The 27,600-nt window shown below is 47.2% G+C and overlaps 1 protein-coding gene across 8 annotated transcripts in view; it reads right to left on the reverse strand.

Annotated features, from left to right (window-relative positions):
* LOC133357110 (syntaxin-binding protein 5-like) overlaps positions 1-27,600 on the reverse strand; it is a 203,998-nt gene that overhangs the window by 28,211 nt on the left and 148,187 nt on the right. For 2 of the 8 annotated variants that reach the window (XM_061574897.1, XM_061574891.1), the window contains exons 20-22: positions 23,338-23,376; positions 11,752-11,802; positions 5,409-5,462 (exon numbers count right to left, since the gene is read on the reverse strand). The exons of 1 other annotated variant lie outside the window; for it this stretch is intronic. In XM_061574897.1, coding sequence (XP_061430881.1) covers positions 5,409-5,462; positions 11,752-11,802; positions 23,338-23,376 — 144 coding nt within the window. The remainder of the gene's footprint in view (positions 1-5,408; positions 5,463-11,751; positions 11,803-23,337; positions 23,377-27,600) is intronic. 5 more of the 8 variants (XM_061574892.1, XM_061574893.1, XM_061574895.1 and 2 more) reach the window with 5 other exon arrangements.

Below are 27,600 nucleotides of genomic sequence, written 5' to 3' on the forward strand. Positions count from 1 at the left end.
GGTTCTCCCCTCCGACAGGTCCCCACAGCTGCTTGCCCGGCAGATACGCAGCGACCACCAAGGTCTGTCCCTGCGGGTATCGTCTCAGCTCTCACCGATGGTCGTAAAAACTCGGAGCTCGCAGAGGCCGCTCCGGTGGCCCTGCTCTAAACATTGCCTTTTGGCGTCATCTGGTCCAACACCAATGGAGACTAGGCTCAAAGGAAAGCTGTCTCGGGTGTGGACCAATCAACTTCAAGGGCAGTGCATATCATTACCATTATCAGAGTTGTTTCTTTTTGTTTGCATTTTGACTGCTTGTGTTGCGATTATTGCAACATGATGCCTTGTATAAATGTGTCAGTTTTGTACAAGTTTAAAGGGTAAAAACCTACTACTATATTTTGCCACTGGTAAAGGAGATGTCTCATAGTGCCGCCACCCTTGAGGGTCAGGGTTCACGATGCAGCTCTATCCGTGATCCACCAACCCCCCCCCCCCACCTCCGAGGTGCCGGATCGCAGGCGTGCGCGCTGCGCTACGAAGCCAGCGACCCGAGTTCGATTCTCGCTCGTGGCCAACACCGGTGACAATTATCTGTACCGGTCCTGGGCCTACCCTAGGTCGAATCAGCCTCAAATTAGTACCTGGTGTGGTGTGTAAAGAATGCCACTCGGGAAAACAAAGGCGGCCGGGCGTGGTACTGGGGACCCACCCCCGCCCCGTGTGCCGTGCCGCCCTCCAAAGGTGCGACTCGCTAACAGCACTTGCCCCAACAGTCTGCGAAGGCTACACGGGGGATATTTGTGTTTGTTTACGTGCCAGCCACGGGGGGCACCGCGCTTTTCGCTAGCACCGTTTCAGGCTGGCACGAAACGCGATTGACCTCCCACCCAGGAGCCTCCGTCTGTAGACAGAGAGCGATGGTTACTGCACTAGCCACGCTCAACTCTTACGGAGCTGAGAGTTGAGAGTTGTTGACCGTGGAAATGTTTATTTTCAGCAATCATAGCACGTTTCCCAATCAAATAAACAAGTAACACAACACACAGGGCTCGTTAAGAGGGGGGGGGGGGGAACTTCGGTCGATTAGTCCAATTTAGGAAAGATGCACGAATACGTTTATTCTGTCACCGAGATGCCGACATTGATTGTTTTCGTTTTCATTTTTTTACTTTTGCAAGAAATTGGCCACTTTCGGATTCAATCGAACTCCTCTGAAATAATTACACGGATCATGTCACGATGTCTTCAAGTGTTTGAGAGCCAAGAGTTTTAGATTTGGGTTGTTTAATTCGCAATCGAAGGGATGAATAAACTTTGTTATTTATACTCCAGTTTGACTGGCTTTGACAAACACCTTTAAATTTCACATTTTAGGTGCTCCAGGCAAACTGTGAACAACAACAAACTAATAATGGGTATGGAACACAAAGCTTCGTGACATCTTCGAAGCGACATCTTTCATATGTGACTGGAGATATTTTAGGAGTTCATTTTTTTTTTATCTCAACCCTCTAGCATCAGCTTATGCAACCCGGGGGTCAACGGATGTCCATCTCTCTGCGTCACTGCTGCCCCGTCGGTTGGTCACACTTGCATCGAGTTCATTTTGGCGATCATCTTGGACAAAGATGCCCACACAGCTATGAAAATAAGGATAGGTTTTTACCCTTTCTGGCAATGAAAAAAACAGCAAGTATTAAGATGTTCATATACCAAATAAATACCTTTTGCAAGGAATCAAGTCGGAATTAACCGTTCTTATTTTTCATACTTTGATACTGGCTAAAAAGGTCCCATAAGATAACCCACAATGCAATGCTTCAGGATATGCTGCTGCTGCTGTTGTTTTTCTTGCATGCGCACCATGGGCATACACGCTTCATGCACGGCTGTTTGTTGTTTGAAACCTAAAGCAACGGTGAACATTTTAAGAGGCAGCCCTAAAGAAAATAAGACACCTTCTGTAGTCTGTATTCACCGTACAATCTACTGAAAAAAAGGCCGAGTACAAGGAGTTACGAGTTCGGAAATTGTCTCTGCTTGCAATCCTAGCATGGCTTGCGTGCCGTGAAATTATAGTTCTCCAAAACGTTTCTTCACAGCTGGGCAAAACGAGAATGATCGCTCTGTAGGCAGTCTCACGATCGGAAACTTTTCACATGCCCGTATTTACAGTAATACCTCGATGTGCGTACATTCGATAAACGAAGTTTCGGTATAACTTTGGATTTTTTTCACCAATTATTTTACACAGAAAGCTATGAATAAAATTCGAAATAAATTCACTGATACGAATACATTATTTCGTCAATCTACGGTGCAATATAAGTAATAATAAAAATTGTGTTTCTTCACTATGTTTCTTTTATTTAAGTTTTTGTTGTAAGTGTAATACCGTACAGTATAAAACACAATTCTACTTTCAACACAAGTTGTCTTAAGTTTACGACACGAAGGGTACGTTATGAAGTGTTCATGCAGAAGCATTTTTAAAGTATTTTTTTTCGCATAGTTTTTACAAATGATCAGCCAAGCGCATTCTAAAGTGCGCCATCGCGCTCTCCTACCGCCAGGCAGTTACAGCGGTGACAGGGACCCGAGGAGATGTCACGGCCAAGAGAAAAGCGTCGTGCCTTTATGGAGAATGACATTGGAATACCCGACAAATTGGCCACTTATCGAGTCATTTGCAGTTTAACACGTAGGCTTGCGCGACCAATATTATCCATAATAGAAGGGTTTTTTGGGGGGGGGGGGTTAGATTGCCTAAATGTTAATGTGTCTCGATGTAAAGCTTTCGTGACTGCAGGGATTCATATTATTGGTTCTTTCGGTAAAGTCACGTAGAAGGGAAATAATAATATAATAATAAAACAATAAAATTCTCACGACGTTTTAAATGTTCTTGCTGTGGTTTTCACACCTGATGACGATTGCTTGTGTTGCAATCGAAACGTCGTGAGAATTTTATTGTTTAATTTTTATAATGTTATTTCCCTTCTACGTGACTTTACCGAAAGAACCAAGAATATGTTAATGTGTCGTTAAAACCGCCTCCGCGGCCATCCGACACGGCCAATGAGTAAGGTTTGTCACGTAAATAACACGTGGCAATTCGTTACTAGTACAGCACTAACCGGTTGTGTGTTTGAGAGCCTGATGATGCCGGTTGTAATTACTTGAAAATTTAACGGCACTCGAATTGTAAATGTTGTGGGTTTACTCTCAGACACACAACCGGTTAGTGCTGTACTAGTAACGAACTGTCACGTGTTGTTTACGTGACAAACCTTACTAATCGGCTGTGTCGGGTGGTGGCGGGTTTAACGACACATTCATATTTACACGATCTAACCCAAAAAAGCTGTATAATAGCTAATCATTCGCGTCCGGAGTGGCGGTGGGTCGGTCGCTTTTCTTGCAACTTAGGTGTTAAAAAAATCATTTTTCAAAGTACACACGTTCTTTTTTTCTTTTGTTGCCTCCCACCGCCAACGTTTTACGCTTTGCCAGACAAAACGAAATCGACCCTGCCGCACGACAACCCCCGTCTGCGGCAGTCAAATAGTTCAAGGCCGAACGCTAAAAGCGATCGAGGTGTCGTTATTTGGCGTGCTATTGTTTACCCAAAGACCCAGTTATGTTATTGTCTCCCGAGAATGCATTAGTGCGCTGTCACTAAAGCTTTGTATATGCTCAAGGATGTCTCTGGGCTGGCAATATGAATGGGCCTAAACAATGGATGAGACATGTATTTTTTAAAAGTTTTTTTTTCTCCCAATTCTACTCCGGATTGTGCAATCAGCGTCATTGCTAGAGACGATGAAATCGCTGGCAGGTTCGCTGCGTGAGTCTGTGTTTCCTGGGGGGATGGCCTGTGGAAGGAGATATCAGAGAACTACATCTGACATTCCCGTGCAAGTGACCTCTCGTATCCACGCGCTGCTGCACTTTACCGCACACCTTGATGCAGAGATGCTTGTCGCATGGCTGATTATATATTTACATTTTCAAAATTGGAATGTGTCCAAAGCAAGTGGAAAAAGCAAAGACGAAGATCCCTTGGGCAACCTTCATAGACTGTTGGGGAAGCGCTGTTAGCGAGCACCTATGAAGGCCAGTAAGGCACAGGAGGAGGTGGGTGGCCAGCACCACCCTCAGCCGCCTATGACTATACAGCAAACGAAGACAAATACAAAGATCCCCCGTATAGCCTTCAACAGACTGTTGCGGCAAGTGCTATTATCGAGTAGCAGCTATGAAGGCCGGAATGGCACACAAGGGGGTGGATGGCTAACACCACGCCCGGCCGCTTTTGTCTGCCCAGTGGCGATGTTTAAACCCTGCACCAGGTACTAATTTGAGACTGAGTTGACCTAGGGGAGGCCCAGGACCGATTCAGATAATCGTCACTGGTGTTGGCCATGAGCGGAAATCAAACTCGGGTCACCGGGGTTCATAGCGCAGCGTGCTAACTGCTACACTACCGGGTCACCAAGTTAACTGCTACACTACCGCTCCACACTACAGCAAACACACACACACACGAGCAATATACATACATATGCAACATGACGAACAATCACTGAGCGTGAATGTCAACCCTAACAGGAGTAAAGCCGCTGTGGATTTCCTCATTTGTAGAGTTTTAAGACAGCTTACCATATCACTCGCTCTCATCTTGTAAATACATTCCTGTGCTACCCGACGTGTGTTCGGTGATCAAGAGGAGAAGCACGTAAAGTCGCAGGCGCTCTCGAATGGTGCCACTGGCCGTAACATTTACAATATGCCAAATGCAGAGGACATCGCCGCAGCGCAGCACTGGAGTTGGCCAAACATCCACAATGTAGGATCACAGAGCTTGGTTCTTTCGGTAAAGTCACGTAGAAGGGAAGTAATAAAATACTAAAAATAAAACATAATAAAAAAATTATCACGACGTTTTTATTATGTTTAATTTTAATTATTTCATTACTTCCCTTCTACGTGCCTTTACCGAAAGAACCAAGAAGATGAATCCCTGCAGTCACGAAAGCTTTAAATCGAAATTTAATGTAGGATCACAGAGCTTGGGCGATTGCTGACACAGGTTCCGTGGTTTCCCGCACCTCTGACTCATCTCTCTCTCTCCCTCCGAGAGAAGCGGAACGCCAATTGCGCTGCGCGCGTCGCAAGCATCTGCATCATTATTCCTGCTCGTGGTGGCAACACATCCGGTGAGTTTAAGAGGCTTTAACCTTTAACGCTCGCACTTGGGGCAAGTGACGGAAACCACGGCAAGGCTCCTGTCAACACGAAGACGCCAGCGTCTAAACGCTGTCACATTCGCCTTCGTGATTTCGAACTTCCCGCCCCGAGCTGGTGGGGGAATTGACGCAAGGGTGGCGTTGATCTCCCCGTGCACCCTTAAGACCACATACCTGCGTCAATTACGTCATCTCGTTTGCTGTTTTGGTAGCTCTTTTGCAGAACTACTAATGAGTGGGTGAAGAACACAGATGGGAGCGAGACAGAGACAGATCGAACAAATGGAATTAACGGCGCGTTGTCACGACGGCGGCAAACAGCCGAAACAAAAAAAGATCAGACGGGAAGAAAGATCGCGTGAAACAATTAGCATTCTGGCCAAAGCGACGTCAAGCACGGTTCTCGGAAAAAAAATTAATAAAGTTCTCAATTCGAGCACATCGCACACTCGACCGAGCGTCGCACGGGTTTGCGATGTTCAGCACGCGGCAACGACGGAGCCCAGCATCCACGCGCGCCGCGCGCGACATTCGCATTTGCGGCAGGCAAGCAGCAACCGCAGCACGCACGACTCTGCGATGACATCACTCTGTAGCGTTCACGCTCCACGGAGTCATGGTCCCGACCGCTGGGGTTGCGTTTCATTAATTTATCCTGGCAGCGCCGATGATTTCACCCAACTCACCCCCCCCTCCGCCGCCGCCGACCCTGCCGTCACTAACCCATTCGCTTTGTACTTTCCGTTCAGCGATCTCAGATAGTTGCAGACGGACGCGACTGAATGGTTTGCTGTCGCGCGCAAGGCAGTTTACACCCGGACTGGTGGATTCGTCGCAATTATATTAATTATTCAGTACCCCCCACAAATATAACGGTCGCTTTCGCGGTCGACTGAAAACTAGAGGCTTCGTGCGAAGCGCTCCCTTTTAATTCGCTACTACCGTGAGCGCAGAGCTATTTAGAATGAAACGAAATTCGTATTTCTTTTTCAACGAGCACCAAATCGCCGAATAAATGGGTCATTGCGATTGACTGCGATGCGAGACAGTTTCTATAAAAAAAAAATATGACCGCAATTTTTCGTAGAAACCCGCAGAGATAACTGTAATTTCCAGAATTTATAGAGCCAAAACATGTACAAACCCTGATAGTCAAATCAAATATTGGAGCCACAGCGGCTTTCTTGGAAACGCAAATGCCAAGCCACGTTTAAATATGTATACGTATATAAAATGTAGCGTTACGTTACCCGCATGTAGAATTATTTTGATCGCCCTGCGTGACCCATTCAGACGGCCTCATTTTGTTTGTTGCCAAATTGCAATCCCCAAAAGTTTCCGACGTTCAAACTAACAAATCAACGACGTGTGCGACTGTGAAGGAAGGCGTCGTCATCTTATGAATTCGAAACACGGCTCAAAACGCACGACGCCAATATCACGGCGGATGCCGAGGCGGCTTTATGCAGTGAGCCTCACCCCAATAGGACCGAGCCTGGGATGGAATAAAAAACTATTACATTTTCAACTCCGTTGCCCAAAAGCCCACAGCCTCACCGGCCAAACGGGCCACGCAGAGATAATAACCCTCTGTGGCGTTAACGGGACTCCGTCAATCGGCCACGGTCAATCCAACTTGCTGGAAATTCATCACCAGCACCATAATTTCGAATTGTTGGGGTGGTAAAATAAACTCCGTCTTCATCATCATCAGTCATGATCGATCCACTGCTAGTTGAAGCCGTTGCCATCTCCTGTGGTTCTGCGATGTTAGCGATCCATCTAGCTCCCTGCGCATAAACGCCACGTGGTTTGCAAGCACCACTTGCTGGGGTGGTCAACGGTGGTTGCCCTTTGGACGGCCTCTCACCCACCATGGCAACGTGGAATTTCCACCACTGGTACAGGGCAGCCAGTGAAGATGCGTTAGCAAGGGGAGACTTAAACTTATGCGATAAATTGCATTCCGTCAGTGGCAATCGTTCCATGATCCCGCAGTTGCAAAAATCCCACTAGCACCTGCACATTAGCTGATTATGGGAAGATTCTTACTGCGAAAAAACAACATCCCATTGTCATTCCACTGCCGGATGAAAGCCTCATTATGCCGTGTAGGTTATGGGGGATGTTTGACCATACTTCACCAAGCTGGTCAGTGTGGGTTGGTGAAGAGGAAGGGGGGAACGGGTAGGGTAGGGGGGGGGTGCAACACCAAATTTCAAGTTTCAGGTTTATTTTCATTAACCAGATGAGAACTCTAGAGACCAACACAGGTTAGTCTCATTTGCAGTTGGAGGGCTACGATTGCTCTGCGAGGTACAATCCCAAGTGACCAGTTCAGGCCCAGCATAGATATCACTAACATGGCCGAAAATCGAACTCAGACGGTGGGGTTAATAGGGCCACGGCAAAACGCTGCGTCGTCCACTCCACCATTCTATCCGATGTGAGTACTTAAATGAGTGTAAACCCGTTGACCTGTGGCACACACCACGGGAAGGGAACGAGAGCCAAAGGATTTCGTACACGTGCAAAGTAAAAAAGGAGCGGGAAAGAGAAGGGATTAAAGTACGGGAAGAGGATAAAGGGTGGGAAGGGAACGGAAACAATTTGAGCAGAGAAGGTGCGCAGGGCAGGCATGGGAGAAGTAATGACCAGGTCAAGATGTCGGGGAGGAGGAGGGGGGGGGGGGTGAGGATGAAAGGGGAGGGAAGCGAGGGAGAAAGAAGGGAGAAGCAGGCAAAAATGAGCTGCACGGAGCGGCGTCTGTTTTTCAGAGTGGGCGGAGAAAAGGGGAAGGATTCAGAGACGAGTTGTGGCCATCACGGAAGTCACGTGGTTTACGTGAGACCTGATCTGGTTTAGTTAGAGAGATAAAGGCAGCGGAAGGTTCTTCGTCTGAAAGGAAATGTGATGGGCGATCTTGTTGAAGCTCGTTATTTCTCTCCATGGTCTCTCCTCCAAGGCCCCGACGCGTTATTGGCCACCCAGAAAAAAAAAAGTTTTGCTCCTTCAGTGGTGGAAATTACACATTCATTTGGCGGGGGATAGACCATCCAAAGGTTGCTGTCACTGTTACGTTGTTTTTTTTTCCACATAATTTATTCTCTGTGGGGAAAAGAATACATAGGGAGTGCATTGGTCTGCTGAGTATGGATTTTTATTTTTAGATAATCGGATCTCTCGACGTTATTTGTCAAGCTACCCTTGAAATATCTCTAGATATTTTTTTCAGAATTCTCTCCATTTTTTTAAGTTTTAACAAACTGCAAGATAATTTAAAATACGGATGGAATAAAAAAGAAAAACACCTGGCATAATCTAGGGCTGCAAAATATAATTATTTTAATGGAACATATTTTAATTCCAACTGGCACGAATCGTTCTGCCAAGTCACGTGCCCTTTTGATCACCAGTTGTGGATAATAACTGCGGCTGTATGGATCTTAATTTTAATAACCGTGGCTTTGAGTGGAACTTGTTATTCATTCGCAAGCACCAGACATACAAGCTCGATAATTATTATTAGAGTGAACAAGTAGCAATTACGTTGTCTTGTTTTGATCAAGAAAATGTGCAACATCCAAGTCGCTTCTTCGGAACGCTATCTCGTCTGAGAGTAATTGCATTGACCGGTCACACACGCGCGCCTGGTTTGACCCAGCGCAAGAGGCAGACGATGAGGTTTTAGTTGCGATGAGCTTGGCGTTGTTGACGTTGTTCACGTGTGCTCAGAGTGTCTCTCACGAGGTGTTTTGTGTGGCGTCCTAGCGGATAAATTGCTTTGAGAAGGAAAAAAAACCACAGATACTATTAAAATAAAAAAAAAATGACAAAAAAAATGTTCTTTTAAAAATATAGTATTACGAATTATTATATTGGCTGTGAAAACGTACGTGTGATGTAAAAAAAAATAAACATTTTGTAATTTGGGAAAATAAGTGGCTTACTTTCTGACGATTTTGAAATTATCAATTCAAACAGAATTGGCTATTTAAAATAATACTCTTAGGTTTTTTCGGTAAAGTCACGTAGGTAAAAAATAAATAATAATAAATAAATCACCCCCAGCGAGGGGTTACAATGAAACATAAGGGGCACAATTAATTCCGCCCCTGGCCAACAACCAACAACGAGTTGCCGTTCCATTTAGAGTATTTAGAATTCGATTATGTTGCTGCTACACATTTTCACGTGATAAGCCACTTCGTTGAGCTATCATTTGCGTCCAGGTTGCTTCTGAAAAATAAACTAATAGCTCAGTGAGCCTTGCCTGATAAGATAATAAATCGTTTAGTTTTATTTTGATTTTATTTTTTAAAAAAGTGATTTGTGTTCCTTTCCTACACTGTGCACACCTGTCGTTTTTTTGTACAGTTTGTTGTTGTAACGTTCGGACCCGTGCCCCTACTGGACTTCTTTGAAAAAGAGCTTAATAGCTCATCGGATTCCTCCAGTAGGCATACATATTCTAATTCTGATTGAACCCTCTGCAAAAAAAAAACCCCTCCCCCTGCCATTGCACTCCTCTCCCTGTAATTTGAGACACCACGTGTCCACCGGTTCACATGGCAGGTTTCATGGTCAGAAATGGCATGGGACTGGTGCAATTGCGATGCTGGCAAAAATGCGTAATTTTATTCCACGAGACCACGATGCACAATGCTTGACTTTGCGGAGCTCTGCCCGTGTACCGATGTCTTTTTTCTTTTTTAGAGATGCTATGGAAAAAGCACGCTGTTACAAAAGAAAATACATGTCAGAAAAATGGGGTTAGTGGCGTTGTGTGGAAGGAAATGATCCGAGTTCAAATGCAGATCAGACATGGTTCAATGGGAAATAATGTTATTTAAAGCACTTTCAAACAACTTTACCGTGGACCAATGGATCTCGTTCAGGCGTAATGTGTATATCCGCTCGCCATAAAAAATACATTACAAGACGCCAGCACTGCTGTGGGCTTCAAATATTAAAATTCCACCGTGTAAGGTCCGCGAATTAAAGTCGCGCACGTCAATCCGCCTGCTTTGATGCTCTAAATGAACTGGATGAAAACGCAATTTTAAATGCATGGTTATGTTGTCCCTGTGTGTGCGTATATATAATGCAAAGCCCCCGAGGAAAAACACTGTCTACACCTCACGCCTCCACAGCAATGCTGTCCCAAACTGTAGCGTATTTTGGAATAATGATGTAAAGGTCGGTGCAATGTGATGTGAGCCCCCAGTAGTGGTAACTCCAATGTGAGCCCCCAGTAGTGGTAACTCCAATGTGAGCCCCCAGTAGTGGTAACTCCAATGTGAGCCCCCAGTAGTGGTAACTTCAATGTGAACCCCCAGTAGTGGTAACTCCAATGTGAGCCCCCAGTAATGGTAACTTCAATGTGAGCCCCCAGTAATGGTAACTCCAATGTGAGTCCCCAGTAGTGAAAACTTCAATGTGAGCCACCAGTAATGATAACTCCAATGTGAGCCACTAGCAATGGTAACTCAAATGTGAACCCCCAGCAATGGTAACTTCAATGTGAGTCACTAGTAGTGGTAACTTCAATGTGAGCCACTAGTAGTGGTAACTCCTATGTGAGCCACTAGCAATGGTAACTCCAATGGTGGGGGTGGGGGCAGGGGGAAGAAAAAACAAAATGTTAGGCAAGAGATTTAGACATCCGTGGACCGAAGCATGACATTATGATTCATGTTAAAGTGTTTTTGGGTTAGATAGCGTAAATTTAAATGTGTATTAAACCCACCTCCCTCGGACATGGACAATCAGTGAGGTTGCCTCCCTTGGTATACGGGAGGTCGTGGGTCCGATCCCGACCCTTATGCCTGTTGTATATTTCGAATACGCGTGTCTCTGTCTTTCTCTCTGTCTCTACCCGTGGTCGCGTGGTTTTTTCTCCGGGTCCTCCGGTTTTCCCCTCCACATTTAGAATCACCGTGCGTTTGGAGTATCTGGCTGCTATAAATGTCCACGCGATAAGCCACTTCGTTCAGCTATCATTTGCGGTGGCCAGGTCGCTTCTGAAAAAGAGATCAATAGATCAGTAGAACCTTACCTGGTAAAATAAAAACAAATAGTTTAGTTTATAGGTTGGCCACGTGGAACAAAACCTGCCAATTAGTTACCGCTTCAGCACACCGGTGTGTTGGAGAGCACAACCCACACGTTTGTTCCACGTGACACACCTTACTGATAGGCTGTGCCGCGGGGTGAGGGGGGGTTTACGAAACCATTTCCATTGACACGATCTAACCCAATTTCATTGTTATGATTGAAAAGTGGTCGTGAAAGGCCTACGTGTTGAAAGTTGCATGGCGTTATGAGTCGATGGGCAAAACAAGATCAAAACAAGATCAAAACAAGATCAAAACCTTTGATCTTGTTGGGAGAGGGTCAGTAAATGAGCCGCAAAACAGTCGCCATGAGCGGGCGCGCCGTCGTGGGTTCAAGCCATTCAAGGTGGATTTGCGCATCGCACAGACAAAGCTCAACGCAGCAGCAGCAGCATGCATACCTAGGCTTGTCTTAAGGTCACTTGGGAGACTTAATTTCCGGTGTCTTTTAACTGAAATAATAAACAAAACACAGGAAACAAATTCAGTCGACGAGACATTACGACGAAGAGAACAAAAAAAATCCGAGACAGAAATCATGATTATAAATAACAGCAATCATAATATATCTTTCGGAGAAAAAAACGCGACAATTTATCTTGAAAAAATAATAATCATGAAAACCCATCGAAGCCGGACCCGAGAAAAGCCACAAGGCTGCAGTAAAATGAAAAATATAACTTAAAAAATAAACAATAAAAAAGTTCCCACGGGTGCAACTGTCCATGCACTTATCGAGGGGTAAGTCGTAGGAGACTGCCCTTATCTGTCGTATGGAACTTCAGTAAAGGTAAGGATTCACACTATTTGTTTTTTTCGGTAAAGTCACGTAGGTAAAAAATAAAATAAAATAACACAAGCTTCCGAAAGCTTGTGTTGCCTCCAAAACGTCGTGATTTTATTTATTTGTTTTCATTTATTTTATTTTATTTTCAGTAAAGTTGTTCAATTGGATGCTGCGCTCATCAGCGAGGCCTGTGCATTTTCTCTCTTCTCTTTCTCGCAATTTTCAATCAACATCTACTTTACATTTATCCCGCAAATCGGTACGATCGCATGCCTCGCTCCCATCAGAGGCATAGCTCTGCAACCTTCCGCACCCGATGGGAGCGGCAAACGTCTGCTTCACGGTAACATCGACTCGCGTTAAACTGAACAATGGATATTTTTCTTTTTGCATGTTATGAAATTGTTTAGTGAACTTGTATCGTCAGACAAACGACTTAGTAGTTTACAACAATTAATTAACAAATAAATGTATTGATTGGTTACTTATGAATGAATTGCAGTGTCGCGGATATCCCCCATAAACGGAACGTCCCTCCCAAATTATCCGACGTCGGAGTTTACAATTAATTAAATAATTATAAATTAAGTGATTCGTTACTTGATTAATTCATTGACTGAATCATTGCAGTGTCGCAGTTACCCCACCCACAAAGCGGAAACAATCTCTCGCTCCCAATCAGTCCGGCTTTGAGAGGCTTTACCGTAAACAACAACAATAACAACAACATTCATAACAACTTGGAGCGGAAACGAAACGGCACACGGCCCACCACAAAAACGCCCGTGCGCTCGACAGGACGGCAAGCCGAGCTGGGAACAAAGGGGCGGACGGACAAACAGCGACACGACATCACGCCTCGTTACAGCATGCAACACGAGGCCGGGGGAGAGGGACGTGGTAGGGGGGCAATCACTGGACAATCGGTGCGTAAATTGAACATTTAGCAGCAGCCGCCGGTGTTATAAGCAGACACGCGCGGGGCAATTTAGAGCTGTGCGCAAACACACACACACAGCACATTTTTTTAACGAAGACGGACATTTGACAAAAAAAATTAACAACTAACAAAACAATGGTTATATTCGTGGCATCGAGTGTTCGTTGCAGCCCCCGCGGCTGATGCCCGCGATGATTGTGCATTGGCGATGGCGACGGAGGCTGACCACCTCTGAGATTCACCCCTCTTGCAGAGAGAGAGAGAGGAACGCTGGACAGACGGTTCTTGTAACAGACGGGGAGTGGCCACGCTTTACCCCACCGCACACGTGGCCTTTACGATCAACTGACCGCGCTGTAACCCATTAGAGATGCTGGCTGAACAGAGGCAGTGGCGGGCGGGGGGGGGGGGGAGATTTGAGAACCTTGCACAATTGTTTTCAACCTCCCAAGCCGGAAGATCGAACCAAACCAGCGACCTCCGGATTGCAAATCCATGACATCGTGGCAGCATCCCACCAAAGAATCGGTATCATCTACCATAAATGTCGGGGGGGGGGGGGGGGGGGGACACAGAAGCGGTGGCGTGGCTGGCTCCCTGAACACTTGGTCGGCGAAATCACTGAATCTGGTCTTCATGCCTTCAAATGCCGAGCGGCACATGGACATATCCTAATGCCACCACACGCGTATGTAGGACTACTGAGGCTTTGAGCTGCAGTGAACAAATTATTATGCCGAATTTGATGTACTCACGTCTGATATGGCTGTTCGCAATTGCACCCAATAAAAATAATGGCACCACTCCAATGGGGCCTCCCTCCTCTTCGCTCTGTGCCTGGGCCTCTCTCAGGGGCTGTGGGACCCACTGTGCAGTTGCACCGCCTGCACACACTCGTCAGCTACGCGATTGGAGACGTGAAGCCTAAGTCGCGGACAAAAATCCATCTCACTGCTTGTACGCGAGCTCCGTTCATATTCACTTTAAGATGTTTTTTGTTCATGTTTTTGTTTTTTGTTTGTTGCGGTTGCACCCGATTCAAGAGCCGAATGGCTCACAGGGCTATACCTAATAAATAAGCTTGAACTTGAACCCACTGTGTGATTGCTGCTGTTGTCGAAACGTGCGGTGCACGTGACCACGCGACGTTGCATCTGCGGCCACAAACATCGCTCCGATGGTGTCCGTGCGTTCAATCCCATTTTTGTTCGGCGTTACAAAACGCCGAGCTTGTAATGAGACATCAAAAGCCCTCTTTCATCCGCGCAATCCGACACGAAAATTATTTCCTTTGGAATTTCACTCGTTAGATGGCCCAGCGAAGTTAATCACATTCACGATCAAACATTTTAAAGGGCACTTACTGGGTCACGGTAAAGCCGGTGGGGAAATGTTTATCGCGAGCCAATTTCGCCGAGAGTGAGTCTATCGCCAAATTCTCTTTGAGTTTCAACAAATGCGACCGGGAGCTTGATCACAAAATTACATCCCTATTTAATCAGGGTGGAGGGGGGGGGAGTTATAAAATATGTGGGTGACACACAGCTTGATGTATCGGGCTACCTGTAACTTCGGTTGCAACGTTCACCTTGAATACGTCTTAATCATTGTTGTGAATTAATTAAAATTGGGAGGTTTTAAAATATATATCCATAAAAAAATGACATCCACTTCAGAGATGAGGCTGTCGACCAAGACACGTGCCAGCGATCACACTGCAATGACGCCATCTAGGTCGGGGCTGATCATTGGCGGAACCCGGCAATGCACGTACGTACATTGAACAGTCTGTGAAGGCTACGTGGGGGATCTTTGCCTTGCAAGTATGTTGAACTTCTTACGCACCGTACGTTCGTAGCGAACCGCGCTAATCGGAGCTGCGGCGTAGGGGGGTAGGGACGGAAAAACTGAATTCACAAAAAAAAGCAGAGATGCAAGGAGGAGGCACTAGAGGAACGTGCGAATGGAGTGGCAGAGAAGAGGCGAGTGAGGTGGACGAGAGGAAGCAATGTGGGGGTGGGAGGGGGGGCACATCTGTGATGCACGAATTCGGTGAAAGCGAAATTGACGACATTGAATGACGAACGCATAGAATGAATGTGGTTGACGAGTGACAGCCATGCAATGAGAATACGAAAAGGGAACAGTAGCGGTGGCGGTCATGAGGAGGGGGAGATGACGCGGTCGTGGGGTGACCTCGAGGTAACAATAAGTGTGAGTTCTGAGCGAGGAGCCGAAACTTCGTGAGCAAAGGTGACCGCTTCATGTGGAGGGGGAAGTTTGCTCCGAAGAGAGAGAGAGAGTGTGTGTCCCACCTGGTCGACATTTCCAGGGCCGGGTAAACCAAAGGGCTCAGGTGAGTGTGTGTGTGTTTGGGTTTTATGTGGGGGAGCGGTGGTGCAGCGGTTAGCGCTACGCTGCGCTACGAACCCGGCGACCCGAGTTCGATTCCCGCTCACGGCCAACAACGGTGATGATTATTTGAACCGGTCCTGGGCCTCCCCTAGGTCGACTCGGCTTCAAATGAGCACGCGGTGTATTGTGTTTACATCGCCACTAGGGAGACAAAGGCGGTCGGGCGTGGTGCTGGCCACCCCCTCGTGTACCATTCCGGCCTTCATAGGTGTTACTTGCTAACAGCACTTGCCCCAACAGTCTGTTAAGGCTATACGGGGGATCTTTATCCTTTTTGCTTGTGTTCTATGCAAGGAGCTTGCATCGCGTCCTTACGATATTACAAGAGGCAATGTCAGTGGAAAACTTAAGTCGATCTGAACGCAATTAAGAACACGCCATGTCATTAACTTTATTTTCAAAGTAAAATTCTGGGGAAATGTTTGTTCTCAACAAATTATGCGTAATTGTTGATGTGGCGACTAATAGTGCTTGTTATGTAACGCATGTGTACCCAAGCTTTGCGTTGTCTCTCTGCATCAAACGAACTGTCAGCTCCACGAATAGTTGGCTTCCACTTGCACGCATCCAAAAACAGCATTTATAACAAATTAATAAAAAAAAACTTTCTTTCGTTTGATGAAAGGGAGTGGATAAACCACACGCGTATGCACGTACAGACACACTCGCGCGTGCAAAAATAAAACGTCCCCAGCGCAGCCCGCATAGACTATTGGGGCGAGCGCCGGTAGCTACCGCCCGCCTCCGATAGCCGGCACGGCGCACGAGAGGGGGGCGGTGAGGTGGGTCCTTAAACAAAAGGGCATCTGCCACATTCATTAAAGCGCCTCCCTTGTGAGTGGCTATTCATGCCCAACCAATAAAACTCGACGTCTTGCTGGTGAGGGCCACCTCCTGAGGATGGACGATTAGCAAAGTCTCCACGGGGGTGCAATCAAGCCGGGCGAGGCCACGGCTGGGTGCTCGGTCATCCCACCGTCAGGGTTGCCACCTGTCCGGGAATTGGCACACTCCAGGAATTGGCTTTTGCGGTGTCCGGGTGCCAGCTGGAGTTTATTTGTTGACCGAGTTCTAGTACCGGTGTCGTGCTGAATTTAATTCAAATATTTCTGAGCCGTTTTGACGATAGGCCAAGAACCCAGTCCAACTGAGAAACATGTTTGGCCTATCTGACGCCCACCCAGACTCTCAAAACGTCTGGGTATGCAGTTGCATACCAGGGCAGGCAAGGTCCTTCTTGTACAGCAGAGAGCTCCAGCAGGAGGCGATGATCCTATTTCCTGCCAGCGAGACATCGGCCCTCTCCGTGTTTATAGTGGTCAGTGGCGTAGTGTGGTTGGTGTGGGCCCTGGAGCAAGATGTTAACTCCCTCGCCTGGTATAGAGGAGGTCGTGGGTTCGATCCCGACCCTGACGCCTGCTGCTGTATATTTGGAGTTTGCATGTTATCCCTGTGGTCGCGTGGATTTTTCTCCGGGTCCTCGGTTTTTTCCCCTCCACATTTAGAATCGACATGCGTTTCGAGTGTTTGGCTGCTACACGTTTCCACATGATGATAAGCCATCATTAGTTGGTGGCCAGGTCACTTCTCAAAAAGAGCTCCACAGCTTCTGTGGGCACATGCCCGGTGAAAATAAAATGAATTAAACATCGTTCGTAGTTTTCGTTTCATTTCCTCCTCCCGAAAGTTGTAGCCCAGCGCCTGGGCCACTCCGGTCAGTGGGGGACACTCGGTGCAGTTGCATCGCCTGCGCGCTCGATCGCCGCTCCACCGTGCGGAACAGCAGCCACGGTGGAGGCTAAGTGGGAATTCCCAGGGCCCCGCCACCCGCGCGTGTCCTGTCCCCGGGGTTTGTCATTGAGCAAACGGGGGAGGGGGGGGGGCATGCGAGCTGGCTGACTTTGCTCGAGGCCAGGAAGGAACCACGCCGTGGTCGCTGGGCGACTCCAAGCTCACGTCGAAGATGCCAACAATGGGCAAAACCGCCCCGGCAACAACGGACGCCGGCAAGTCGGGGGGGGGGGTGTTCGAGGGGGGGGGGGCACTCGGCTCTTAAGGCTGCTGGGGTGAAGAGAGGCAAACGGCGTAGGGCACCTGTGGAGCTCCGAGCTTCGAGCGATCTTTCGCGTCCAATGAGGGTTGTAGGGTCCTCACTCGTGGATGACGCCAGCGTAGAAGTCGGTAGCCTGGGACCTCGGTTCCTCGAGCCCGTGGATCCTCGGTGCAGTTGCACTGCTTGCACACTCGATAGCTGCGCCACTGGCGATGTATGTACATATGTTGAACTTCTTTCAAATTATATGTAGCAAACTGTGCTAAATCGGAGCTGCGGAGGGAAGAACAACAATCTAAACGCAAAAAGCACTTCTAAAGAAGTGAGTTGGTCAATCTTTATGATTGAAAAGTGCGTAACTCTCAGTGGGTTTCGGATTCCGGAAGGAAGAGCGTTCCAGACGGCCGGAGAAGTGCATTTGAAAGTGCTGCGTGATGCCAGTGACCGTTTTTTTTCGATGGCTATCCAAAAGCCGCCGCCGCTGCTGCTGCTGCGAGGATGACCGGGAATTTGCGCGGCGATGGTTTAGCGAAGGTGAACACAGCAAGGGCTCCCCCACAGATTCTTACAGGCCGGTGCAGATCACGTGCGAGCTCTTCCGATATTCCAAGGATATTCGGACGTGGATATTAGTAGTCAACTACGAGAGGCACCTGACCACCGGCTCAACACCTTTTGGGTCAACGACACTGTGGCCTAACGTCACCCGAGACATCGAGAGACGGCGACTCAAGATGTCCCGGACATGTTCTCAGCATGGACCAGGACCATATACCACAAAACTGCCCAACGATGGACACCACCGGGCAAAAGGAAGCCCTGGGAGACCCCAGGCCACCTTTCGCAAGACTGCGAAGGAGGAGCTGGCAGCGATCAACCTCTCTCGGGGCGAGGGCTCAACGTGTTGCCAAGGACAGGAAGAAGTGGAGGGAACTCATTGTGGCCTTATGTCCCGTAGGGGATGAAGAGGATTAACCTGACTGTGGTCTTAAAAGGAAACAAATATATAAATAGTAGAAATGTTGGGCAATCGCCCTTTTTCTTGAGCACAATTCGCTTTCCAACCACCTGATCGCTCATGGGGCCTGGATAGACCCCCAGGGGAATAAAAACGCCACCCCGTAGGTGTTCCAGTAGACACGCGGGTACTTTGGAAACCCGTGCGTAGATCTTCTTGCTTTCCCAACAGAACATTCAGCTTCAGAGCTCTTGCTGCCGCTTCCAGGGAGGGCTTGGGGCGGTGGACTCAGATTGCTCGAGGTTAGAGAGACCCCAAGGACCGGTTCAGGTATCAGTCGCCACTGATGTTGGGTATAGCCAGAATAGTACTCAGACCGTTTGGTAACTGATATCATTTGGTGCTTAGTGCAGTGTGGTAATCACTCTGCCACTGCTATGTCCACGGGGTTCTGCCAGAATTTGTGTAGTCTCGGTGAGTTGCACATTCCTATTCGTGTGGCATCCCATTTGTTAAATTGGAAGGCTTCTAGAAGGATCTGTCCATCGTGTGGGAGCCATCATCTTGCCTTCAATGAGCATCGCAATTGTTCTCAATCAAGAAGGAAGTGAGGACGCAAGGAGAGATAACCCACGCATTTGGTATTCTTCTTCATTCGACGATTTATGAGCAGTCAAAGCTGGTTACCTGGATGGCAGCCGTGTACCAAATCAAGGCAATGTTGCATCGCGAAGTTGAATAACGACGCACCTCTCCGAATTAGTGAAGCTATTAGAGAAACAAAGAAAAATAAATAGACTCTTATCGTCGTAATTCATATTCTGTCTGGATCATGTAACGTGCTGTGTACAGGATATTTGTTGCGATTTATTTTACAAACTAAAATGTACACTTACAATGAGCTTTAATCCAAAATGAGTGGGTGTCAGCATTCCAACCCATCGTTCTTAACAAAGAAAATATGAACAAAATGGTAAGCATCATGCATAATTAAACTAACCAATTACAGTAATTAAGAGTTGTGTTTCAGCATACAAAATGTGCCCTGAGCATTTATGCTAAATATTTAAAATCCCCATGCTTAATTCATTTCCTGATTAGCATAATATTGCATGAATATGCGACCCGCGTAGAACATTTATGTATTACATAACCTAATTGAAAATAGATGTATTACTTGTAATAGCTGTATGATCTATATATATATTATAAATATATGTTTCACTGGCAATGCACAAATCCGGCTTACAAGAGATCTTCTCCTCCGATTAGCACGGTTGGCTACACAACATGCGAAAGAAGATCAACGTGTCCATTCACAAGTCAGGCGCGGCTTTGCGCATGTGCCACGAATCGCAGTAGCACCGCACACGTGCCCTTTGACCCCTTCCACTGCTTAGGGGTGGGGGGGGTGCAGGGGGGGGTGCGGAGGATCTGGGGTAAAATCTCTCACGGGGCGACACGCACATTTCATTACGCGACAACAGAAGACACTCGGCAGCCACCGCATCGCCCTGCCCGTCAGGACACGAGCGAGCGGTGGGTGATGGCAGCGAGGACCACGGCGCCTGATACGAGGCGCGCAGGCACCGGGGCCGACGGTTCGGCGCGGTGCCGCGCAGTGCGGCGTTTTTTTTATAGCGCCCTGATTTGTAACTTCAAAAAATAATCAGCAGATGGATGGAATAGTAATGGGGGTGGCTCAAAAAGAAAGAAACTGGTTTCTCAGGAACCACCTGTGTAAACTCCTCTACGTTTACCAATTTAGTCGTTGGAATTCTAGATTTTAAGCTTTCGTGACTGCGAGGATTCATACTCTCAGGTTTTTAGGTAAAGTCGCGTAGGTAAAAAAATAATAATAAAATAATAATAAATCACGACGTTTCGGAGGCAACACAAGTCTCCGTCTTCAGGTGGGACCGTCACAGTAAATGTATCTGTGTCACGAAACGTCGTGATTTATTATTATTATGTTTTATTATTATTATATATATATTTTTAAGTCGTTGGAACTCAGTGGAATTTCTTGGGATTTTAGGCGGGACCGAGATGAAGCTGCAGGGGGTTCCGTAAATGTATTGCCGATCCAGCGCCAGTGGGCGGATCATCAACCGAATCGGGATATCCCACATCTGATGCACAAGCAGCGATGATTACGGGACGATCTGCGCTGCAGCTGTGCCAGGGCGTTCTCCACGCAACAAAAATAATCGCCCCGATATTCACTTCTTCCCGGCGGTGAGATGGCAAAAGTTCACGAGGCATCCCATGATGCTCCTTCACTGAATGTCTAGGCTCGATCCAACCCTTGTAGCTATTGCTATCTCCAGGAAGAGGATGGAATCGCCCATGATCAAAACACTCAGATTTGCACGATCCCATCGGATCTCAGAAGCCGAGCGCCGAGAATGGACGGTGCTTTGGTGGGCGACCACCGTGGGATGGGCCACGGAACTCCATTGTGGGTAGCAAAGTGCAGTGAAACACAATAAGCTCTGCTGTACTTCTATGGTCCCGTGTCCACGCTTCCCACCTGCAGCAGACCCGCACTGGCAAACGAGGGTGGCGGATGACGGTCAACTGACCCCCACAGAGCCGCATGGCATGGGGAGGCCCTCATCCAGCAACGGATTGGCAAAAAGGGCTGTGCGTGTATGTATGCGCGTGTTGAATTTCTTTCACGCCATACGCAGCCAACCGTGCAAATCGGAGGTGTGGTATAGCGTCACGGCTAATTGGAGGTGTACGTGTAGCGTCAAGCTTGCGTGTGCAGCCACTGCAATGGTACCGCTGTCTCGTGGGCAAATATTCCGCGAAATTTGAACGAGTTGCCAAAAACGTCTCCGGTGAATTTTCGGCCACCACGTTTCACGATTCATTCGGGCAGCAGAAAGCCAAAAATACCGGCACCTCGAACAACACGCCAGGGCCTACCCCATTCCTCCCCGAGATGCACCGAACGGGACGAGCGAGCATTTAAATCGTTTCGCTATTTAAATTGATTTTAAAATGTGGTATATATACAAGGTGCTTCAAATGAATGTTAACACGTATGTGGGAATATTGTTTTTAATAGAAAAAGAACAGATAATCCACTGTAACATAAGAAATGTATGTTGATAGCTTCAAAAAGTCAAAGAGTCTGCCCTTTTTCGCCATCATTGTCTCCAGGTGGTCTCCAGAGCCCAGAGGGCACATTTATTGTGGTGTTGTTGCAAATTCTCAGAAGTCTGAACATTTGTTTGAAGCACCCTGCATATATATCAAGGAGTCATTCGACCCCCTTCATGGAAACAATGGCACGGCACCCTCTACGCCCTCGCGGGGACAGAACATTGAAGCCGCAAACGTGAAGGCAAGGGGCCACACCCTGCCCATTTCTACTCCGGCAGGTCGGCGGGGAGAGGTGCAAAGAATGCCCCCCCCCGCCCTTCCTACAGGGATGGACTGGAGTTAATTAGCGCCCTACGAGACTATGACAGGATGATAAGTTCACCACAGCGCTTGTAAGCGATTCATTCCTAAGTGCTCCTCATTTTCCTTCATCCATAACTCCTCCACCCCCCCGCACTCCGTCTACTCCCTTCTTTAAGTTATTCTTCCCCTTCACATTAACCTTCCCACATACACGCGCACACACGCACACACATGCACACACACACACGCACACACACACGCACGAACACACGCACATACGCACGCACACGCGCACACACACACGCGCACACGCACACACACACGCGCACACACACGCGCACACACACGCACACACGCACACACGCACACACACACACACGCACACACACACACACATACGCACACACACACGCGCACACACACGCGCACACACACGCACACACGCACACACACACGCGCACACACACGCACGCACACACACACGCACACACACACGCACACACACACACGCACACACACACGCACGAACACACGCACACACACGCACGCACACGCGCACACACACGCACACACGCACACACACACGCGCACACACGCGCGCACACACACAGACACACACACGCACACACACGCGCACACACACACGCACACACACGTACTCGTGGTCGCCACGTGGCGGGGCAGCAGCGAGCCCAATCTCTCCCCCCCCCCCCCCCCCCATCTAAACTCAGGCGCACAGCGTTCGGGACTTCTGTCTGCGGAGTTTCTGTACCCCGCCCCCCCCGCATCACAGTTTTTTTTGCTTCTGAAATATAATTAAAAATAAGCATAATATATATTTTTGTAATAATTCATCAGTGGCTCGCTGCCTTGCTGTGGCAGAGAAGCTCCATGTCCCGTGTCTCTGTGAGCCTCAGCAGCTCCACTGGATCGGGGCAGCCACACACCAAGCGAGTGGTCAGCAAGAGGCGAGACAAACTGTGACTCCCTTCACCAAAACCGACTTTGACCAGCGTCACTGTCACGTACAACAACACTTACGTACCAACATCTGCCAATGGAAAACCACGTTCACGCCAAATGTATCATCATGTCAGTCGTTACCCAGGCGTGACAGTAAAATAAAATGTCCATAATTTTGCATCCTTCTGTCTCCTCCCCATCCGTTTATTTAATTCGCTCGTGAGAATGGCACCTGGCTGAAAGGCACAGACTGCTCTATAATTTCAGATAAAAGTTGCTTTTTTTCACGAAGGAAGAATGACAAAGCGGAGAGATTTTCAGCCCCCTGGAACCTCTTGCTGCTCGTCTCCTGAGAAGCCAGTTTGTGACTTTCTGTTGCGCGGTGAGAAATACAAACACACGCCAACAAGCGGGGTATGGTATACACGGGTAGCGTATACCAGGGCGCAGGTACCTGTTAAATAAACAAAACTCCATCTTCGTGATCGCACTACTGTGGAAAATGTATCGGCAAAGAGAAAAGCAAGACAGCGCTTGAACATGCATGAAGAATCAAGGAAGAAACATGCCGCAGAAAATGCAGAAACAAATAAAGATTTTAAAAAAAATTGTCAAGATTTGTTTTTTATTCAGACATTTCAACTTACGAGTGAGATGACGTGACGTTGCAATAATTAACGTGACCCACCCGGTCATAGGCGAAACAAAATCTACCGTGGGGAAGTTTGAGGAGCATACGCGTCAGAACTTAACTCGGGCCTGATCTAGCAGCAGGCAGAGGCTCTCATCAGCGAGAGCCTGAGTTCAAATGCTGACCAGGGTCAATTGACGGCAAACAACAACATCATCATCACCACTACCACTATTCCTCTGGGGTTGGTGAAATAACCTCCACCATCATCGTGATGATCAGCCATGATCAATCCACTGCTGGATGGAGGCCTCCCCAAGTCGTCTCCATCTCTCACGGTCCTGTGATGTAGCAATCCCTATCGATGCCCTACGCATAAGCTTCACTGGGTGGGAGTGGTCAACTGTGCTTAACCCTTTTGGATGATCTGCCCCTCGCTATGGGAATGAGGACTTTCCACCACTGGCAGTGAACTGCCAGTGAAGATGCGTGTGGCCCAATTGCGCATTTGAGAATGTTAAGACATTTTAACTTGAGAAAAAAAAGACAGTATAGAGGTCAGGGAACTTGGCAGTACAGTACAGTGTCCAATATCCGTAGCGTTGAGGACGGAGGTAAATGCAGATGTGTGAAAAGTCGGATATGTGAACATCAGAATAAAGTGACACTTACACCGCACACAAGTAAGTTACTTTGCAAATTTAAAGAGTAAGCCGCTTTAAACACGACACAAAACCTTCCTGAGGTTTGAAAGAGAGCGAATGTATGGAGGATTAAGAATGTGTGGCTGTCAGTGGCATTTGTGAACATCGACAGAGAATGACGGTGATACTACACGCGGACACCGCACTGGGAGCGTGGGCCACAAATTAGTCGGGGCGGATAAGTGTCAGCTGGATACGTGACGTTGTACCGATTTTGTACTTCTACCGTACCCACAGTTTGCTACGTATCGTGATGGATTTCGTGAGAGGGAAAGCCATTGAATGTCCATGCGTCGCAGCTTTAATTCCTTGCCATATGAGGCAGAATAATAGACGAAGAAGAATAATCGCTTGCGTCTCCTTCACGTATCTTTTCCTCCGCGTAAAAAGAAAAAAACACGCAAAGGGATATTTAATTTCACACACGCCATTGGCCACACAGCCTTCTGGGAGCGATTTACGTTCAGGAGTGTTTTATTTATTAGAACAATGCTGCTGGAAAAAAAAAACTTACTCCCAGAAAGCCGTGGTGGCTGATGGCACGCGTGTAAAGAATGTTTCTATTTTTTTATGTTCCATTACGGATACGGCAAGGTGTATTACTACCCACTTGTTTATCTTGTAACCATTTCATATTGCGTTCAATTAATCCACAGTGTGGCACAGGGACCTCTAAAGGAACAGCTTCCTCAAGTCGGCCCAGGCCGTGGTGCCACCCTCTCCATTAACAGGATAAATGAGCGGCAAATGAGGAGGAAATACCCCGTTCAGAGAGAGTGCGTGCGTTAACCGTGCGTTCACCGTGCGTCATTTAACTGGAACTGTGCGGGCGTTTAATAGCGGGTGAGCTCATCACAGACACGGAGCTTAACAAAAGGCCAGCGATTTTTGCCAATACACCGATGTGTAACTGCCCATTAATTGCGCAACCAATTACCACGAGCTTCGAGATGGGTGGGTTTTTAATTGGAGTTTAGTCGCTGCCACGTATTAAACGGCCATTGGGAAGATGAGAAATCTGGGGCACTTGGGTGTCATTCACAAATATATCGATGTGTAAATAACCCCATCCTGGTGTATGTTTACCCTGCCGCCCTGTGCCAACTTTGTTGTGGAGTTAAAACAAAATGTCTGGCTTGGTCGGGCAATGGGTCGCAGCACAAAGCCTGCGTCACTTACAGAATTACATTCGAGAGGGGGAGGGGAAGAAATGCTCGTACGTGTAGAAATTCATTTCAGTCCGTCTGTGCATTATTTTGGAAAATATCCGTCAGCAACTGGGGGCAATGGGCCAGTTTGTAAAATCCGTAAAAACCGCACAGGCGCGGCCGATGATGAGCGCGTGCACCCTGCAGAGGCACCCCCACGTCTACCTACTGGGCTCCCATATTATTGGTTGTCTCTCGGTAAAGTCACGTAGATAGAAAATAAAAAGAACATTAAAAATTTAGAATTTAAAAGTTAAAAACTATAAATAATACATTGAAAATAAAAAAGCAAAAAGCCCACGACGTTTCGATCGCAACACAAGCGGCTCCCTTTTCATCATCCACGACTCTCACGACAGCTGTGTTCGTTTATGCAGTTTTCTTGGGGGGGTTTTTGAACAGTCTAACAGCGTGACATCGAGTAGGTGTGACAGAAGGTGGCTTTCTTCAAAACAACAAAAAGGCGCGCATATAAAGGTACGGGTTAGAGATTGAGGCTAATGAGCAATTAGAAATCATTAGTTTAATCCCCGCCAGCAGTTTGCAGGGCCGACCGTCTTCAGATTTAATTGGCCACTTTCCTCAAGGAAAGATAAAAATAAATGCAACACTGAGGAGCATGAGAAACATGACTCATCGCCCTGAGTCACTTTGTTCGAATCTTCTTCTATCCTATCAAACAAACAATACGGTGACTAATGCTGTTCGGCGAGCCTCGTGTCAGTGTGTGTGTGCGGTGGTTAGCGGACAGCGCTAGGACACCTGGCCACCCGATTTCGATTCCCGCTCAAGATCAACACCAGTGGCGATCGTCTGAACCAGTTCTGGCTTTCAATGGGTACCTGGTGTGGTGTGAAAACATCAGCCACTTGGGGAGACAAAGGTGGCCAGGCGTGGTGCTGGCCACCCACCCCCTCGTGTGCCGTGCCGGCTTTCATAGGTGCTCGCTCACAGCATTTTACCCGAGTGTCTGTTAAGTCTACACGGGGGATCTTTGTATTTGTGTGTAGCTCATTGTTAACGGGAGCAGGGCCGCTTGGAGACTTCTGCAATAACAACAATGCGTCTGTTTTGTCAAACCGCATGCACAACACCTGACCAGTGACATAATCGTTCTCTCTGTATTTTCAATTTCTTTTAAGTCTCACGAAAAGAAAACAACAGCAGTGCAATGGGAATGTTCGAAATGAAATAGCCGCGGGATAAATATGTATGTGTGTGTATATATTAGTTTGTTCAGAAGTCAGTGAGCGGGAATAATATTACATTTGATCAAGCAATTTACACAGCGTACCAAACATTTTCTCGTGAAGAAAACGCATTGTATTATATTTAATGAAAAAGCAAAGACTTCAAATTTAATTCATAGTTTCGTCGCATTGATGATGATAATAATAATCATCATAGTGGTAAAACTGCAATGCAGAAAAACAAAATGTATCTACTCGACTCTGATCTCTCGACTGGAAGGGAATTATTATAACAACAAAAAATCCGCCCGAGGCTTGCACGACCACTGCTGCGATTGTTAACACCGTGTAACAAAACATTTATTTTTGTTCCTGGGTACTAAGTGTTATTTTCCAATTGCTTATGCCTCAAAAGTACAGAAAATGGCTATTATTCCCTACAAACTTTGCTTTTGTGACCAGGACACAAAAGCAAATGTAATAATCCACTCCATTAATAACGCTGTGTAACAAATTTATTATTTTTTTGTTCCTGGGTAGTGTTATTTCCGAATTTTGTGTGCCTCAAAAGTACAGAAAATGGCTATTAATCCCAACAAACTTTGCTTTTCTGACTAGGACAGTGATATTTTTAAATTGACCTATTTTTCAGAACATTCCAGATAGAGTCAGTGCTGAGTAAACTTGGAGTAACTTCTCGAACATTCTATAACTTTCCAGTAATATAAATAGTAGTATAAATACAGGGGCCTTAAGCCCACCAGTTCAGTTTAGTTCCAGCTGCCTAAGTGGATACATATCTGCATTTTTCTGAGATGGCATCAAAAGGCTGCAAGCATCCAGCAGACGCATTTGCGATGTCTGCGGCCAATTTATCAAGACAAGAGCGATACAGTACTCTGTGGAAGCGTCTGCTAAGATGTGTGAGGCCTACAAGGCATATTTCGGCATGCCTGTCGGGGATCAAGACAAACCCTGGGCACC

This window comes from Lethenteron reissneri, chromosome 56 (genome assembly GCF_015708825.2).
Source record: "Lethenteron reissneri isolate LAM-NWPU_2019-01 chromosome 56, ASM1570882v1, whole genome shotgun sequence".
Classification (NCBI taxonomy): Eukaryota; Metazoa; Chordata; class Hyperoartia; order Petromyzontiformes; family Petromyzontidae; genus Lethenteron; species Lethenteron reissneri.